Source organism: Ruditapes philippinarum, unplaced genomic scaffold (assembly GCF_026571515.1).
Source record: "Ruditapes philippinarum isolate M1 unplaced genomic scaffold, ASM2657151v2 ctg5535_1_1_1_1, whole genome shotgun sequence".
Taxonomy (NCBI): Eukaryota; Metazoa; Mollusca; class Bivalvia; order Venerida; family Veneridae; genus Ruditapes; species Ruditapes philippinarum.
In genome coordinates this window covers 1-17,545 of record NW_026855820.1, presented here as the reverse complement: position 1 = coordinate 17,545, position 17,545 = coordinate 1, and the positions used below count along the sequence as shown (strand labels likewise).

At 33.3% G+C, this 17,545-nt stretch overlaps 1 protein-coding gene across 1 annotated transcript in view; it reads left to right on the top strand.

Annotated features, from left to right (window-relative positions):
• LOC132744501 (tyrosine-protein kinase Tec-like) overlaps positions 1 to 17,124 on the top strand; it is a gene marked incomplete at its 3' end in the record, with an annotated part of 43,859 nt that extends 26,735 nt beyond the window's left edge. The window contains 7 exon segments of the mRNA XM_060733232.1: positions 805 to 828; positions 4,869 to 5,065; positions 5,865 to 5,929; positions 11,758 to 11,861; positions 14,597 to 14,685; positions 15,190 to 15,388; positions 17,006 to 17,124. Of these exon segments, the coding sequence (XP_060589215.1) occupies positions 805 to 828; positions 4,869 to 5,065; positions 5,865 to 5,929; positions 11,758 to 11,861; positions 14,597 to 14,685; positions 15,190 to 15,388; positions 17,006 to 17,124 (797 nt within the window).
• Between the last annotated feature and the right edge of the window lie 421 nt (positions 17,125 to 17,545).

Here is a 17,545-nt window from a genome sequence, read left to right as displayed (position 1 = left end):
TAGTCTATCCTAAGGCTTTATATTTTTTAGCTTTTAGGTCCTGTCTCTATTAGATTGGGATTGAGCATATTGTTTTTAGTCTGTTTTTTGTTGTTTTTTTCCACAAAACTTTAACCATTACTGTAACATGTAAGTACTTCAACCTTCAGGATATAGACTTTACTACAGAGACATGCTTTTAAATGAGCTGTAACTGCCAGACCCATTTAGAGGTCTCAGGGTCAAAGGTCAAGGTCACCATCTAGGGCATGGCATTCATTGGAATGTAGCTGTTGGTATTTTTAAAATCCCTTAAATAAGAAAATGACATTGGCAAAACTGCTGGTATTTTTCACAAGTTTATTGGTGCAAGGGAATGACAGTCCTATTCTGAAGCAGAAATAGCTTTGTCCTGTGGTAGAGATGATAATAATAGAAGTATTTTACCTAGGTGGAACTAAAAATGGTAAGCCCCTGCCCCCAGTATAGAGCCAGGCTGGCCGGCACATCCGTCTATCTGACCAGGTTTATATAGTAGGCCGACCAATTTCAAATTCTATCCTGAAATCCCCAAAATTGATAATGGACGATTACAAAAATGGAAGTTGGACTAGTCCATTTCCAAAATTCAGCAGTATTTAGATTAATATTTATATGATGTGGTAGTGGTTAACATAATTAGCATTAAATATTATTTCCATCGAGCTAGAGTAGCTCATGGCAGTCCTCTATTTTATGAATATTATTTGTATTTGTTTCTTTTTTTATGTAAACCTGTGTATTGATTTGTTGTGTTTGTGTAATGACCTTGTTTTTCTTGTCAAGGAGGCAAAGTATGCCCAGTGCTAGGTAAGAGCCTTACACAGATAGATGCTAGATGATATATGAATAATTGTGTAGTCATAAATAATTGTGTAGCCAGGAAGTTTGCTTATACCCCCACCCCCTACACTCCCGTACCCTCCATACACACACAATAATTTATTTGAAATATTGTATCTATCATATAGGGTAACATGTCAGTTTAATGTATTAGTTTGTGTGCACGGTCAACACCAGACAATTGTACTGCTGTATTTGTATAGAGTTACCATTAAAATTTTGCAGTGAGAATTATCATTTGGTTTATTTTATAGCTCTTTCATCAGTTCTCACTTAGGCATGATTAAAAAGAGAATATATTTGTTACCAAAATTTGATTGAACTCTAAGATAAATTCTGAGCAAAAATATTTCAGCTAACTTTTTGAAAGTTTGAAATTTTTATATTTTTTAAAATGCTTTAATAGGGAGAAATTTAAGTTTCGGTGATCCTTTATATTAAAGGGGACTCCACTAAGGTCTCTGACATTTTCGTAATTTTTTTCGAGATTTAATTGGTGGAGAAGGCTGACCCAAACGCATTGTGTCAGGCAGAGCGGGCACGGGTGCCCATCTGTTTTCCAGATAATATTGTACTGTAAGACAAATGAAAGTTACAATATTTCACCCAAAGTCAGGCTGAGTGGACCATACTACATTGAAAGATTTCGATCCAGTGAGGATCGAACTACGGGTGAGGCAGTTGAACTCAATAATTAATTTAGTTTGGTACGGAGTCTTGTGATTCCTTTAAATTGTGGGATCATTGAAGATTTTTTGTCTAGATGGCTAAGACATGTTAAAAATTTCGGTCAATTTGAACCTGGCTTCGGACTATAGATGGAATATGTGCAAAACACCCAAAATGACAGTGTTGACAACATTCACTTTAAAGATTAGGTTTACCCCCAAATAAATTTTCAATGCCTTTCTGGCTTTTTATAAGAAATAATTTACGTTCTTTTAGACTAAGTGGAGTTCATATAAGTCAGAAGTCTGTATTTATTGTACATGCCAGGTCACATTATGTTCATGTTGAACAGTTGTGATCACTGCATGTTCAGCTTTCCATTTTGTGGATCCAAAATATTTGTGTTTATACAAGTCTGTGTACAAGATGACATATTGTTCATTATTCCATAGAAACAGCCAATTTGAGGTATGTTAAGTTAAACAATCCAGATCACAAGAATAAAACAATAATGTATGTCTGGTGTGAATGTCTGTCGTCTGGGGCCCGGCACATTGAATTCAATGGAACTACATGTATTCTTCTTGTTTGTTTGTTAGATAATATACTGTATAGTATTTTCAGAATCTAAATTCAGCATCTGTGTACATTGGAAGGGTATAATAGGCAATAGTATTTTCAGAATCTAAATTAAGCGTCTGTGTACTGTCAGAAGGGTAAAATAGGCCTGCTTTCTTGCAATGCTAGTGGCCTGAGTTTGCTGTACTGTACTTATGTGACATTTAAAGGGCTCAAGGATTTTGTTTGCCTTGTAACAAAGAATAAGTAGAATCAAATTGTTTGATTACAGTGTTTTTTTCTTCTAGAAAATACTCTTATCTTTATTGTTTAAGTTTAAGGTTGCACTTTATCCTTCACCCTTTTACTTGCCTTGGTCAACAGCATTATAAGAACCAAGTCATCTTGCTGGCATTGTACAACTGTGCAGTCTGACCAGGCTCTATACTGTTGGCTGATTTACTTTCAATTTTCATCTAAATATTATGAAGAGTTTCAAAAAATGGAAGTTGGACAAGTCCGTTTATCCCCCTTGTGTCTGAGGGGATGCTGTTGAGGCATCAGAATTGCAGTCACTGTTTACACCTGTGTGATTGCAAGAGGTGACTATATGGGTTTGAATAACTGGTGTCTGTGCATCTCTTAGCTCCAGGAAAAGAGGTCGTTTTGACTCTTGGTGTTGCTTTAAAAATTGTAACACCTGAGGTTAGCCAAAATCATTTTTACTGTTTAAATGGCACTATATGACCTAGATTGTGTTGACAAACAAACAAACAAAAATAAAATAAAAAACAAGTCCATTCAAAATATTTTGCAGGGTAAGGGTTAGATTTCTGCCAATTGCTTTGATTGTTTTTAATTTTTTATAATTGTTGATGAACATTTTATTTCGTAATTTCACAATTACTAACTTGTGCCTTTTAAGTCTCTGTGTGACCATCTAATGAAAAATGAGCCGTGTCACGACAAAACCAACATAATGGGTTTGCGACCAGCATGGATCCAGACCAGCCTGCGCATCCGCGCAGTCTGATCAGGATCCATGCTGTTTGCTATCAGTTTCTCTACTTTTGTAATAGAGTTGGTAAACGACCAGCATGGATCCAGACCAGACTGCGCGGATGCGCAGGCTGGTCTGGATCCATGCTGGTCGCAAACGCACTATGTTCATTCTGTCATGACACGGCTCAAATGTTGTTAGCCTATATTGACTATTATCAGATCATATCTACAGTATGTAAGGAAATAAATTAAGCATAAGTGATCATTAAAAAGAATCAATAGATGAAAAAGAAAACTTAACAAGTGCTTTTATCAACAGACCAATTGTTAAAGGGATTTTATCGTAGCCACATTGAAACCAGGAAAATGTTGATACATTCATATGAAGACACTTGAGATGATTAAGTGGGAAATTTAGCTAATTGATTTAATAATAAAACAATTAAGAGGCATTTATTATCCTGTAAAATGATTGAATTCATAATCTATTGTTCTGCCCTCAGAGGTCTTCCTTAAATATAAGTGATATTCAACTTCATTGTCCAATTAAATACTTTATATGTTTGGTTTTCTTGTTTAGTTGTGTGTGCGTTATAAAGCAAAGTGTCTAATGCATGCTTTCATAGAAATTGTGATGATTTTTTTGTTATGGAAATTTATAACATACATTTTTAGAATGAGACTTTTAAGTGGGATTTTTCATAAAAGCATGTTCACATTCCAGTAAAATGAATATACGTCTTTTGAAGCATTTTATGGGGCCTCAAACCACTCTCACCTTTCACTGCTGTAGGTTTGAGCCGTGCAAGTGTCGTCTGGTTCTACATGTGACCTTAGCTTACAGAACGCTGGTGATTCTACTCATGTGCCTGAAATAATGTACAGAAGGGCACCTAAGGTCTTCCTCCGCCAGTAAAGCTGGAAAGCCAACATATGACCAATACTTATATATACATGTATAATGTTGGTGGGATGTTAAACCCAACCACAAAAATAGGAGCGTTTTTTTCTTTTCTTATCATATTGTTATCATGACAAGAACTTCATTTTAAAATCTTTTAATTTTTTTGCCCTATTGTAATATAACTGATATAAATATAGTTCATTGTGCAATGGCTTTTGATGTAAAAGAAAGATGCTAAAATAAAGCAACAAACAGTAAAGAGCTTGATCAGACTGCACAAATATATAGATTGGTTTGGCTGTATATGCGTGACATTATACTAAGGTAGGATAGTTATCCTAAAGGCACTAGCTCTGACATGGGCAATTATTATTCAGCCATGTTAGCTGTAAAACATTTAACAGTATAACTGGTAAAAGACATTAGCAGTTTGTCCCTCATCCCTGATCAGTTGATGATATGAAATGAGCCGTGTCTCAACTTCACTCAAGTTTCTCAACTTGTAAAAGGGTTGGTAAGCGAACAGCATGGATCCTGATCAGACTGCGGGGATGCGCAGGCTGGTCTGGATCCATGCTGGTCGCAAACCCATTATGTTGGTTTTGTCGTGACACGGCTCAAATGCTGATTTGTTACAAGTTCCATTACAAACAGATAACTACATGTATATTCATTTTGAGCACATGTATTAGGTATTTTACATGTTAATGTTAGAAGAAAAACCACAGGAGGTTACCTTAATGTAAACAAGTTAGTTAAATTTTCCGGAGTATTTTTGTTTGTTTGTTGTTGATTTTTTTTTTCGAAAATGAAGTTATTACACATATTTGATCAAGCATTAAATTAAGGGGATCATTTTCGTTTACAATTTCAGTCGAGATGGAGTGGTACGTCACTACCATATTAAGAAGAACGATCAAGACAAGTTTTATCTTGCGGAGAAACACGCATTTGTAACAATACCTGATTTAATCTACTACCATAAACACAATGCTGGTGGAATAGCTACAAGACTAAGAGCGCCACCTACAAAGAACAAGAGCGCCCCGGTGACTGCAGGATTCGGTCATAGTAAGTTACCAGATTTTGCCTCATTTTGATAATCTTTGATAGTAATTGATTGTTACTTAGTGTGAAATACTCCTCTGAGAGAGAGTGCAAAACACCACTGATGTAACACAACGAAATCATGTTAAAGTTTCGAGCTCAATGAAGGTCCAAATACACAGAAATGTAAAAGTTTAAAATAATAACATATTGATCAAACAGCGCACTTTAAATTTTATAAAAATATGCAAAAGATAATGAAGAGGTTTTATCAGATAATTAAATTGAAAATCTTTTTTTGAGAGTGTGGGGGTGTGCAAATGTGTGATTCTTAGCCATATTTGGGTTAAAAAACATTTAAACACTTTTCAAATTAGCTCATTTTGCACTATAAAGATAATAATTATCTGTAAGATGGAGTGAGCAAATGATATTAAAGTTTGCACACAAGTTATATACCTGGGTCAAAGGTTATAAAGAAATTTCCCAAGCTTAAACTCGGATTAAAAGTATTTGATTGGTTAGAAACCAGCACAGAACATAATTATTCTGACCAATAGAAATCTGAGATTTGATACAGACCCCAGAAAAAAGTTTTAAAACCTCAAAGCAAGACCTTTATCAAATTGTTTATATTTCACCAAAAATTATCTCCAGGCCTTTCACCTTAAAAGTCTTCAGTGGAGTCCCTTTAACCTTCAGTTGTGTGTTAATATATTTCATTAGACAAGATTAGTTATAGAGATATTTAAAACTATGTCAATGCTTTGCTTTACTGTTTTATGCTTGTATATGTAATCTATGTATCACTTTTTCCCTCCAGGTAAATGGGAGCTAGACAGGAATGACTTAGAATTATTTGATGTGCTTGGGTCAGGTTGCTTTGGTGTAAGTAGTTTTGTACATAGTTATCAGTTAGAAATATTCATTGGCTTATATTATACTGTATAACTGTATATATAATGAACATCTTTAGTGATTATCTACTGTTTTAAGTATAATAACAAACCCGTTAGTATACCTATACTTCAGTGTTGTTACTTTTTACTAGTCTCTCATTGTTTCCAACACTTTTGTTGCAAATTGAAAACTGATCAAACCGGTGTTAGGGGGCGAGAGGGATATTGCCCTTTTTCATTATCCCTCATGTACAGACTCAAAAGGAGTCTGCAATTTTCATGTAATTTTGCCGATTTATATGCGTCCGAGTGATAACTTTTTCCAAATATTTAGTATACCCCAAGCAAATTTTATGCCACATAAGTTATTTCCCTTTTCCACATATCTAAGTGAGCTTCTATGAAGAACATGAATTGTAGGGCATTAATCACATTCAGAGACTTAGTTCTATTTTATTCTTAAGAAGACTTTACATGTTATATGACCATGTTTGCATGGTGGTTTGCCATATAACCCTTGTCTATGACAGGTTATATAATCTAAAACCATTTAAAATGAGCCATATAACTTGTCACACACAAAAATTGGTATGACTAAAGATAAAAACCATCTAGGTTTTATAGTCTAATGAGCCATATAACACAAAAAATGTTCATATAACTAAAGATTATATAAACCATATGTCTAACCTACATAAGAAATTTTCTGTTGCTTACGTTTTTTCCCTTTTTCTTGAAAATAAGTTTTTACTTTGTTTTACCAAAAGTATATATCAGTTTCTAAATCCTACACTAGCATTTTTAAACTTTTTGATCTACAACAGATCATTACTGAAGCCACTAGAATTACTTTATCAAGCAAACGTATAATTGATCATATCATTACAAATTCAAAAGATAGGCTAAGTCAATATGGTGTTATTTCTATTGGACTTAGTGATCACTTTTTGACTTTTTGTACAAGGGAAATCAGCAAACAAAGTTTCGCAAAACATTATTTCTCTAAAGTTAGATGTGTAAAAAATTATAGTAACGTTTTGTTTACTGAAAAATCAGGTCCAGCAGACTACAGTTAGTGTTTTTATCCTGATAATGTAAACATTTCATTGGTAGCTTTTAAAGATATTTTTTATGTCAGTGTTGAATGCCATTGCTCCTTTTAAGGAAATTAGATTAAAACAGAGAACTGAACCTTGGATGTCATCAGAGATTTTAGACCATATCAAAACAAGAGATCATTATTTATACAAGTTTAGAAAATATGGTTGCCATGAAGATTTTTCTTGTTATTGTAAATTTTTAGAAATGTTGTTCAAAGTGAAGTAAAACATGCTAAGTCTTCTTATTTTACTGATCAAAGTGCTAAAAATAGAGATAATCCAAAAGGCCTATGGAAACATTTAAAACAATAAGAATATATAAATCTATATAAATCCAAAACTGCAGAGAATGAAAATATAATTTTTTAAAAATTGATAGTGAAAATTGTCATAATCTTTTAAAAATTGCTAATCATTTTAATGACTTTTACTACTGTTGCTTCTAAGCTAGTAGATAAGTAACCTTGTGCTAGCAAATTGTTTGACATTGACTCACAAGCTTTGTTAGATTTTTATAATGATAGAAATATTAAGAATAATAAAATGTGCTGCGCTGTGACAAAACCAACATAATGGGTTTGCGACCAGCATGGATCCAGACCAGCCTGCGCATCCGCGCAGTCTGATCAGGATCCATGCTATTTGCTATCAGTTTCTTTACTTGTTATAGAGTTGTAAGTGAACAGCATGGATCCTGATCAGACTGCGCGGATGAGCATGCTGGTCTGGATCCATGCTGGTCGCAACCCATTATGTTGATTTTGTCATGACATGGCTCATTAATGTCATTGAAACATGTGTCTGAGACCTTTGCATACACAGAGCTTAAGAATTTAAACTCATCAAAGAGTACTGGTTTAGATGAAATTCCTGCTAGATTTTTAAAAGATGCAGCTTCCTTTTTGAAAATACCAATTACTTTTATCATAAATATGTCAATTTCAGAAAATTATGTCCCTGATGACATGAAAGTAGCTAAGGTAAAACCTTAATATAAAAAGAACAGTAATCTTGAAGTAGGAAATTATAGACCTGTCAGCATATAAAGCATAATGTATCAAAGATTTTAGAAAAATCAGTGTATTCTCAACTTGAATAGTTTTTAGTTGATAATGGTTTATTGTATGAATTATAGTCAGGTTTTAGAAATTTCTATTCCACTGACACTTGTCTTATCCATTTTATGGATCATATCAGAAGCAATAATTCCAAAGGTTTATACACAGGCATGATAATGTTAGATCTACAAAAAGCATTTGATACTGTTGACCACGATATTTTATGTTGAAAACTGAAATTGACGGGTATCTCTAATACTGACTGGTTTATGTCTTATCTTAAAGGTAGAAAACAAACTGTTAGTGTTGATAACATTTTATCAGATTATATGCCTGTTACATGTGGGGTTCCCCTGGGTAGGGTCCTGGGTCCTCTTTTATTTTTGTGCTTTGGAACATTGGAATTAGTATAGATGAAGAATGTTAACTTATTCTGTACACCGATGACAGTGCAATTCTTTTTGCTCACAAAAATCCAAGAGCTTGTTTCTAAAAAACTTGTACAAACACTAGAGTCTTGTTCATCTTGGCTTGTGAAAAACTGAATGCCTTATTTTTGGTTCCAAACGTAAACTGAAACAAGTTAAAGAGTTAATGGACAAACTATTGAATCCACAAAATCTGTCAAATATCTAGGTTTAAATATTGATGATTCTTTGTCAGGTGAATCTATTTTTAATAGTATTCTTACAAAGGTGAATTCACATCTTAAGTGTTTGTATAGTCGAGCAAATGTTTTAGATTTCAGGACTAGAAAATATTTATGCTCAGCATTAATACAGTGTCTTGATTATGCATGTTCTTCTTGGTACCCTAGTCTGAACAAGTGTTTTAAAGTAAGCTTCAAATTTGTCAAAATAAAATTGTTAGATTTATACGTGGTATTGGACCTAGAGACATCTTCAATAATAAAATCTTCCAGTTTCCAAAGTATATATCCAAGGACCCCATTGGAAATAAGCCTTCGGGCTTTCATGGGAAATAATGTTATTCTTGCAAAATGTCTTTATCAAATGTAGAAAACAGAAATAAGCAATTGTATCTTAATCATGTTTTTAAAATTGTTAATAACCAGTGCCCTTCATATATGAAAGAAAATTTTGTACCTGTTAGAGACATTCATTCTTATTCAACTCGGGTGAATCAGTACAATTTTTGGGTCCCAAGAAGTTATGTGAAAGATAATGTAACTTTTTTTCAAAAAGCAATTTATGACTGGAATTCCTTGCCTACATGCATTAAAAAAATTAATAAGATAGGAGATGACAAAAGCTCAGTGAAGGCCCATTTACTAGAACAGTTTGGAAATTATAATTAAATTTACTAGTATGACTAGATATTGATTTTCATTTTTATTGTTTTCCTTTTAGCAAAGTTAATAATATTAAAGTTTAATATTTTATTTATATGACATCTTCCAGTTTCTAAAGTATATATCCAAGGACCCCATTGGAAATAAGCCTTCGGGCTTTCATGGGCAATCCCAGGTTATTGCACAGTACTCTATACATGCTTCCACTTATGTCGTCACATTATATTAACTGGTAAATTGATATCTAGTCATAGTTAAAAAAGAGTTTTAGATTTTGTTCTTTATTATTATATTTAATTATTTAATGAGCCTCTTGTAATATTTATGTTTGACAAACTTCCGAAATATTTTATTACAATTGTGTCATCAGTTTTATATAAAATGCTTAAGTGATAGTATTATGTATATGTGTGTTTTAACCTGAATCTAAGTAAAGATTTGTTACAATAGATATAATGAAGACTCAAGTATTTTTTTTTAAATGCTGTGCCAAAATAAACAAGACATGTTGTACTGTTAAGATAAATAATTATAAGAAAGATTTTTTTGCCCTCTCAATGACAGATTATAGTATGTTTATCGATTTAACACTGTCTGTGTCTGTAGAAAACATAAATCTTGAGGCCATAATATCTATATTCTTTATCTTTAACTGATAATAAAATTGCCAACACAGTAATTTTGTAAAGTTTTTTGTATTGAAGTTGACAAAATCCATAAGATTGTACAGGATTTTCAAACAGATTTGCAATCCTATCGTCGGTTGAAATGCTTAAAAATTGGTTGTATTTTCAACCTGTAGATTTAAATATCCCCCCTAACCCTTGGACAAATTGGTTGTTTTTGTTGGCGTGTCAGTGTTGCCTCAGATAAAAATGTAAAATCCTGATTGTACATGTTTTATCTTTTTACTGTTCATTGGGACTTATTCATTATCTGTATTTAGTGTTGTTTAAAAAAAACAACCAAAAGAAGTATCTTGATAGCAATAGTTTTTATTAAAGCATATTATTTTTTCACTTTGTAACAATAACATTACATCTACTTAACCAATATACAGCTATATGTAAAGAAATATTTTTTATAGAATTATAGTAAATGTAAAATTGTTTTGCCTCTACAATCCTATGTCTGATTCTTGAAAAAGTTTTGTTATAGAATACCTTCAGGCTATGATGTTAAACACAAATGAAACAACCACTCCCGTGGTCATGCCGGATTAGAGTCTATGACTTCTAATCCAGTTACCTCTCTGGCTGGGGTTCGATCCCCGGGAGATGCTTGGTAGTTTAGCATGGAGGAAGGTAGTATAGTACTGGTGTAACTCTCCAGGAACGATGGTTAGGAAACTTAACCTGCCTATATGACTGAAATACTGTTGGGAAAAGGCTTAAAATGAAACAAACAAACAAACACTAATGAATATTGTGAATCACACAAAATAAAATGTTCTGGAACAAAATATTATGTTGCTATTCTAAGTACTAGGGTTTTAACTATTTAACAATACTTTTGAGCATGCATCATTCAGTCTGTAGGAAATATATAAATATATTACTTCCTTACAAGTATTATGGAAATATTTTTTTCTCCAAAAATACAGTCAATGTCAGCAGATTATGTTTATACACATGATAAAATTCAGTGCCCTGTACTGTAGGACATATGCACGGAAGGTTAAATCTGTGTAAATTTATAAGCTTAGTAACAAAACTGAGTTAAGTTTTGAAAATGAGGAAAAGATTACAACAAATTGAGTCCTAAGAACTTGAACCACTTGTTTTCTACGATCATTTGTCAGTTTTCATCCTCATTATGCATGCAAAGCAAAAAAAATATTCGGTTATACATGTATTGTGTGATATGATATAAGAAAAAGTACAATGTCTTCTTGGCCCTGTACAATAAATGTGAAATAAGCCAAATGTTTTAAACACTAAATTGATTTACAAAATGATATACATGTATTTATAGAATTGCAGATGCATGTATAACAATTTACTATTTTTAGATTTATGTGGTTATTACATGAACATTTTGTTAAATTTATAAATACAAGTACATGTATATTCGGAAAGTCTTTGTGATGTAATTTTGCTGATTTTAAATTCCAAGGTATCACTTTTTTATTCAGATATTTAGCCCTTAATTGAATTTCTTAACCCATTACTTCATTGACTAGTCAAGCCTTTTGTTTTCTGATGAAAATTAAAGCCAACAGTAAAGAGCCTGGTCAGACTGCACGGATGTGCAGGCTGGCCTGGCTCTATACTGGTGGCATAGGTTAATGACCTTGACGTAGGTTTAGTTATGATATAACAAATTGTAATTTTGTATATTTTTACAGACTGTACATAAAGGTAAATGGAATGGTAGAGTAGTGGCAGGTAAGATGATGAAAGAAAGGACCATGTCAGAGGATGCTTTCTTAGAGGAGGCCAAAACTATGACGTAAGATATAATATACAAAAAATAATAATGTTAACCTTTTTTTTTTTTAAATTTATGTTTTTTTAATTCATTTGAGGATAGTGTTGAGCATATAGTGCTCAGAGCAGAATTTAAGTTACCTGTTTCCAATTTGCAGGATAACTTATAAGATCAAGATATTTCAATAATCTGGCAAGTAAATCTTACTTTGGTTTTTGAAGTTTGTTATTGTTTATCCCAATTTAGTTGATATGATGTAAGATTGTGTTAACTTTTTTTGTCAATTTTTAGCTCACCTGTCACAAAGTGACAGGGTGAGCTTTTGTGATCGCTTTTCGTCCGGCGTCCGTCCGTCCGTCGTCCGTCCGTCGTCCCTCCGTCCGTAAACTTTTACTTTAAATGACATCTCCTCATAAACCACTAAGCCAATTTCATCCAAACTTCACAGGAATGTTCCTTTGGTGGTCACCTTTAAAAATTGTTCAAAGAATTTAATTCCATGCAGAACTCTGGTTGCCATGGCAACCGAAAGAAAAAATTTGAAATATCTTCTTTTAAAAAACCCAAAGAGCTAGAGCTTAGATATTTGGCATGAAACATCTTCTAGTGAGTGTCTACCAAGTTTGTTCAAATAAAAGCCCTGGGGTCAAAATTGGCCCCGCCCCAGGGGGGTCATTGTTTTTCCATATATGTATATAGTAAAAACTTAAATAATCTTCTTTCAAAAAACCCAAAGAGCTAGAGCTTAGATATTTAGCATGAAACATCTTCTAATGGATGTCTACCAAGTTTGTTTAAATAAATGTCCTAGGGTTAATATTGGCTCCGCCCCAGGGGGGTCATTGTTTTTCCATATATGTATATAGTAAAAACATAAAAAAATCTTCATTTTTAAAAACCAAGAGCTAGAGCTTAGATATTTAGCATCAAACATTTTCTAATGGGTGTCTACCAAGTTTGTTTAGATAAATGTCCTAGGGTTAAAATTGGCCCCGCCCGGGGGGGGGCCTTGATTTTCCTATATGTATATAGTAAAAACTGAAAAAATACTCTTTTAATAAACCCAAAGAGCTAGAGCTTAGATATTTAGCATGAAACATCTTTTAATAAGTGTTTACCAAATTTGTTTAAAAAAAGACCTGGGGTCAAAATTTGCCCTACCCCCAGGGGGTCATTGATTTACTTATATGTATATTGTAAAACTTAATATATTTTTTCTTTAAAAAAAACATAAAGAGCTAGAGATTAGATATTAATCACGAGACATCTTCTAATCAGTGTCTACCAAGTTTGTTCAAATACATGCCCTGGGGTCAAAATTGGCCTTGCCCGGGGGTCATTGATTTTCCCTATGAAAACTTAAAAAATCTTCTTTTAAAGAACTCAAAGAGCTATGGCTAAGATATTTAGCATCAAACAGTTCTAATAGGGTCTACCAAGTTTGTTCAAATAAAAGCCCTGGGGTCAAAATTGGCACCGCCCCAGGGGTCATTGATTTTTCCTTATATGTGTATAGCAAAAACTTAAAAAAATCTTTTTTGAAAAAACCCAAATAGCTAGAGTTAAGATATTAAGCATGAAACATCTTTTAGTGAGTGTCTACAAAGTTTGTTCAAAATAAAAGACCTGGGGTCAAAATTTGGCCCGTCCCGGGGGTCATTGATTTTCTTTATATGTGTATAGCAAAGACTTAAAATCTTCTTTGAAAAAAACCCGAATAGCTAGAGTTTAGATATTAAGCATGAAAACATCTTCTAGTAAGTGTCTACAAAGTTTGTTCAAATAAAAGCCCTGGGGTCAAAAAACTGGCCCCGGCCCCAGGGGTGTCATTGTTTTTAACTATATGTGTATAGTTAAAACTTTAAAAAAAATCTTCTTTTAAAAAGCCCAATTAGCTAGAGCTTAGATGTTTAGCATAAAACATCTTCTTATGGGTGTCTACCAAGTTTGTGCAAATAAAAGCCCTTGGGTTAAATTGGCCCTGCAACGTTGGGGGGGGGGGCTATATACAGGTGAGCGACCTCAGGGCCATCATGGCCCTCTTGTTGTGTTTTTAACTGACTTGAGCAAAGCTTTGAGCATAAAGTGCTCAGAGCAGATTTGCAGTTACCTGTTTCCATTCTGCATGATTACCTAAAGCTCAAAGTATAGGGCATTAAGTTAATCGTATATTTGTTGATAATGTTTCACATAGTTTATAGTTTAAGATATTCCAGTATAAAATTAAAATCATCAATGAATGGATAAGATTCAAAAATAAAAAATGAAATAATATTAATTCGTTTAAACCCCATTAATTACTTGAAATTATTAAGATTTATTGTTTTGTCATTATACACAATTATTAAATTTGTATCTTATAAGTGAAATAAGTACTAAATAAGCCACTGTCAATCAAGACAATATAGTAGCAGTGGGCTGGTAATTGACTTGGTGATTAGCCCAGTTTGAGCTTGTGCCAAATATCTGTGTGTCAGTTTGGGTCATCGAAATTGCTTTGAATGTCAACATATGTGAAAAGTTACTAGTATCTTTTTAATTCTTTATTTTTTGAAATTAGACTTTATTGTAGTTTGAATATACTTTGTGCTGCCGTTTTTTGCACTCTGCTGTCATCAGTTTCAGTATATTGTTTCTATAATATGTCACACAATTAATTATTAATGCTTCTATATAGGCATCAGAAATGTTTGTTCTTAAAATTTCCTGATATATATTTTTCTAATATTATACATGTAGTTTCTTTTTTGTTTCAGTCAACTCAGTCATCCCAATCTAGTACAGTTGTATGGTGTAGTAACTAAATCCAAACCTTTAATTATAGTCACTGAATTGATGCAATATGGTAGGTTTATTTTATAATTATCTCTTTAATATACTCACCACTGTGGGTTTGAATCCCGACAGGGACCTTATATTCTTTCATGTGAGGAAGCTATCCTGCTAGCTTACGGAATGTTGGTGGTTCTACTCAGGTGCCTGTTTGTGCCTGAAATAATGCACTGTATGGCACCTGAGGTCTTCCTCCACCAGTAAAGCTGGAATGTTGCCATATTACCTATACTGTGTCGGTGTGATGTAAAACCCAATCAACAAACAAACAAACTCTTTAATATATTTGACAATATGATTTTATACCATTAGAAGGGTTAAAACACCTTTTTTCATACATTAGAATCTTAAGAAGCACAAGATGCATTAAAAGCTGGAGCCTGCGGGACGTGGGATTATTAAGTCTGGGGGCCAAATCGAATTTAAATTACATTTGTAATTTGTATCATTAAAAAATACAGAAATACACAAAATGTCATGTATTTATAGTAATTTTTATTGAAATTCCTGTTTTCAGGCGCCCTATTGACATATTTAAAACGTCACAAACATGGATTATTAAACAAAATTGGAACACTTGTTGACATGTGTATACAAGTGTGTAGTGGAATGGAATATTTAGAAAGCCGTAGTTTCATACATAGAGACTTAGCAGCAAGAAATTGTTTAGTAGGAGATAGCCAAATAATCAAGGTGGCAGACTTTGGATTAGCCAGGTGAGGTTTTAGTACCGTGGTTAAACTTTATACTTATGTATACAAAACAGACTGCAGAAGTATATGTATGATTATATACAAATGATAGCACTTTAAGCTTAAAAAAGATACTTGGTTTGATTGGTCCCAATAAAGGACTTAAAAGAAGTTCTCTTCTCGTATCTGAATGAAAAGTGTAGAATCTGATGTATAAGAATTTCCTCTTTTAAAATTTTTTTTTATATAATTGTTCCCTGCCTTTTTGAAGTAAAATTGGGGGATCTGAAATGGGCACCATTCACCTGTCTGTTTATCCATCCATCTATCTGTCTGTCTATCACACTATCGTGTCCGGTCCATAACTTAGCCATTCATCAAAGGAATTTGAAATAACATGATACAAATGTTAGTAAGACAATGTGTCATGTGCAACACCCAGACTCCTAACTCAAAGGGGAAGGTCACAATTGGTGATTGAAGGTCAACATTGTCTGTTGGAGTATATATGTCGTGTCCGGTCCATAACTTTCACATCCATCAAGGGCTTTTGAAAATACTTGGCACAAATGTTCACAATAATATGTGTAATTCTCAACATCTGGACCACTACCTCCTAGGTCAAGGTCACATTTGGAGGTCAAAGCTTATCATGGTGTGTTACAGGGTATGATGCAAAGTCAGGTCCAAGCAAATAAAATATCATTGGTGAATTGCCCACATACATTGATCAATGAAAAAGTTTGGGACCGAAATATACCCTATAATAGACCATACTCAGTATTGCTTTTGTATTTGTTATATTTTATTTTGTACATGTCACATTTTATGGTTTTGAAAAGGTGTTAACAACTATAGAAATGTATTTCTGGTGGCACATACACAGGAGTTATTTCATTCTGATCCTTTAATGAATTTTTTGTTGCATGTGCAGATCTAGCATTGATCAAGATTTTGCACTGAATGTCCAGATCCATACCTTAATCTTTTGAAATAGCACAATTGTGTGCGTCATGTGAAACTTCCCTTAGGTGGGGACATAGGTAACTTTGTTACAAATTCTTATTTTATATCTTGTAAAGAAAAGAGTTTTTTTTAAAAGTTGGGTGATTACCGTGAAGATGTTTTGGCAGTTAAATAAGATGGTAGGTAAGCACTCAAAACAAATTTCTTTTAAATTTAATAATTGCCCTGTTGAATTTGTGTAATTAACTTGTCACGCATAACATGTCAGAAAAGAATATTTTTAACTCGGAGTCACTCTTTTTGACTCGGAGATTCACGGAGTCTCGCGGACAAAATTGTCACTCGTTTTTGTCTCGGAGTCACTCTTTTTCACCCGAGAAATTTATAATCCACTCGGAGTCACGCTTTTTGAGATTACTCGATACTCGCAGAAATTTGCATATTCCTCGATATCTGTACTGTACATTGTAGCTTTGGAACTTGTTGATTAAAACATATTTTCATTTGTCTGAAGGCATGCTGCTTTGAGTAACAAATAATTAGTTTGTTTTTGCACTATTCTCTTAGAATCATAGAATTTACAACAAAAACAATATTATTGATAGATATGAAGGAGACTGTATGAAAAAAACTACATTTTCCCATTACAAACTATCTGTAAATCTTTTATTTCAGATATGTAATAGATGATGAATATACTAGTTCTACGGGAACAAAGTTCCCTGTGAAATGGGCACCACCAGAAGTTCTCAGTTATACCAGGTTCAGTAGCAAATCAGATGTATGGGCATTTGGTAAGTTCCAAGTGTTATACTTCCTGTATTATTCCACCAAAACTGAGGACAGGGGCTGGGGGGTGGAGGTTTGTCCGTCTGTCATTCTGTTGTGTCAGTAGCCTGACCAAACAGCATGTCTTATGGACGCGTTTCTAGTTTTGTTATGAAAATTAATGTAATCATGAATATGTATCAGGTTTCTAGCGTGACTTTTTCAAAGAAGTGTATGACTATCCTACTCGCCCAGGTATAAACATTATAGTTTAGTTAAAGTTTTATGTGCAACTTCTGATTGTCAAAAAATTGGAGCATGCTGTCCACAGATAGTTTTTGTTAAAACTGCAGATTTATTTTTAAAATTTTTTGAAATGTGGTATAATTGTTAGTCCCCTTTCAAATCCCTAACTCTTGCTGAATTTTAATGAAAATGGTCATTTGT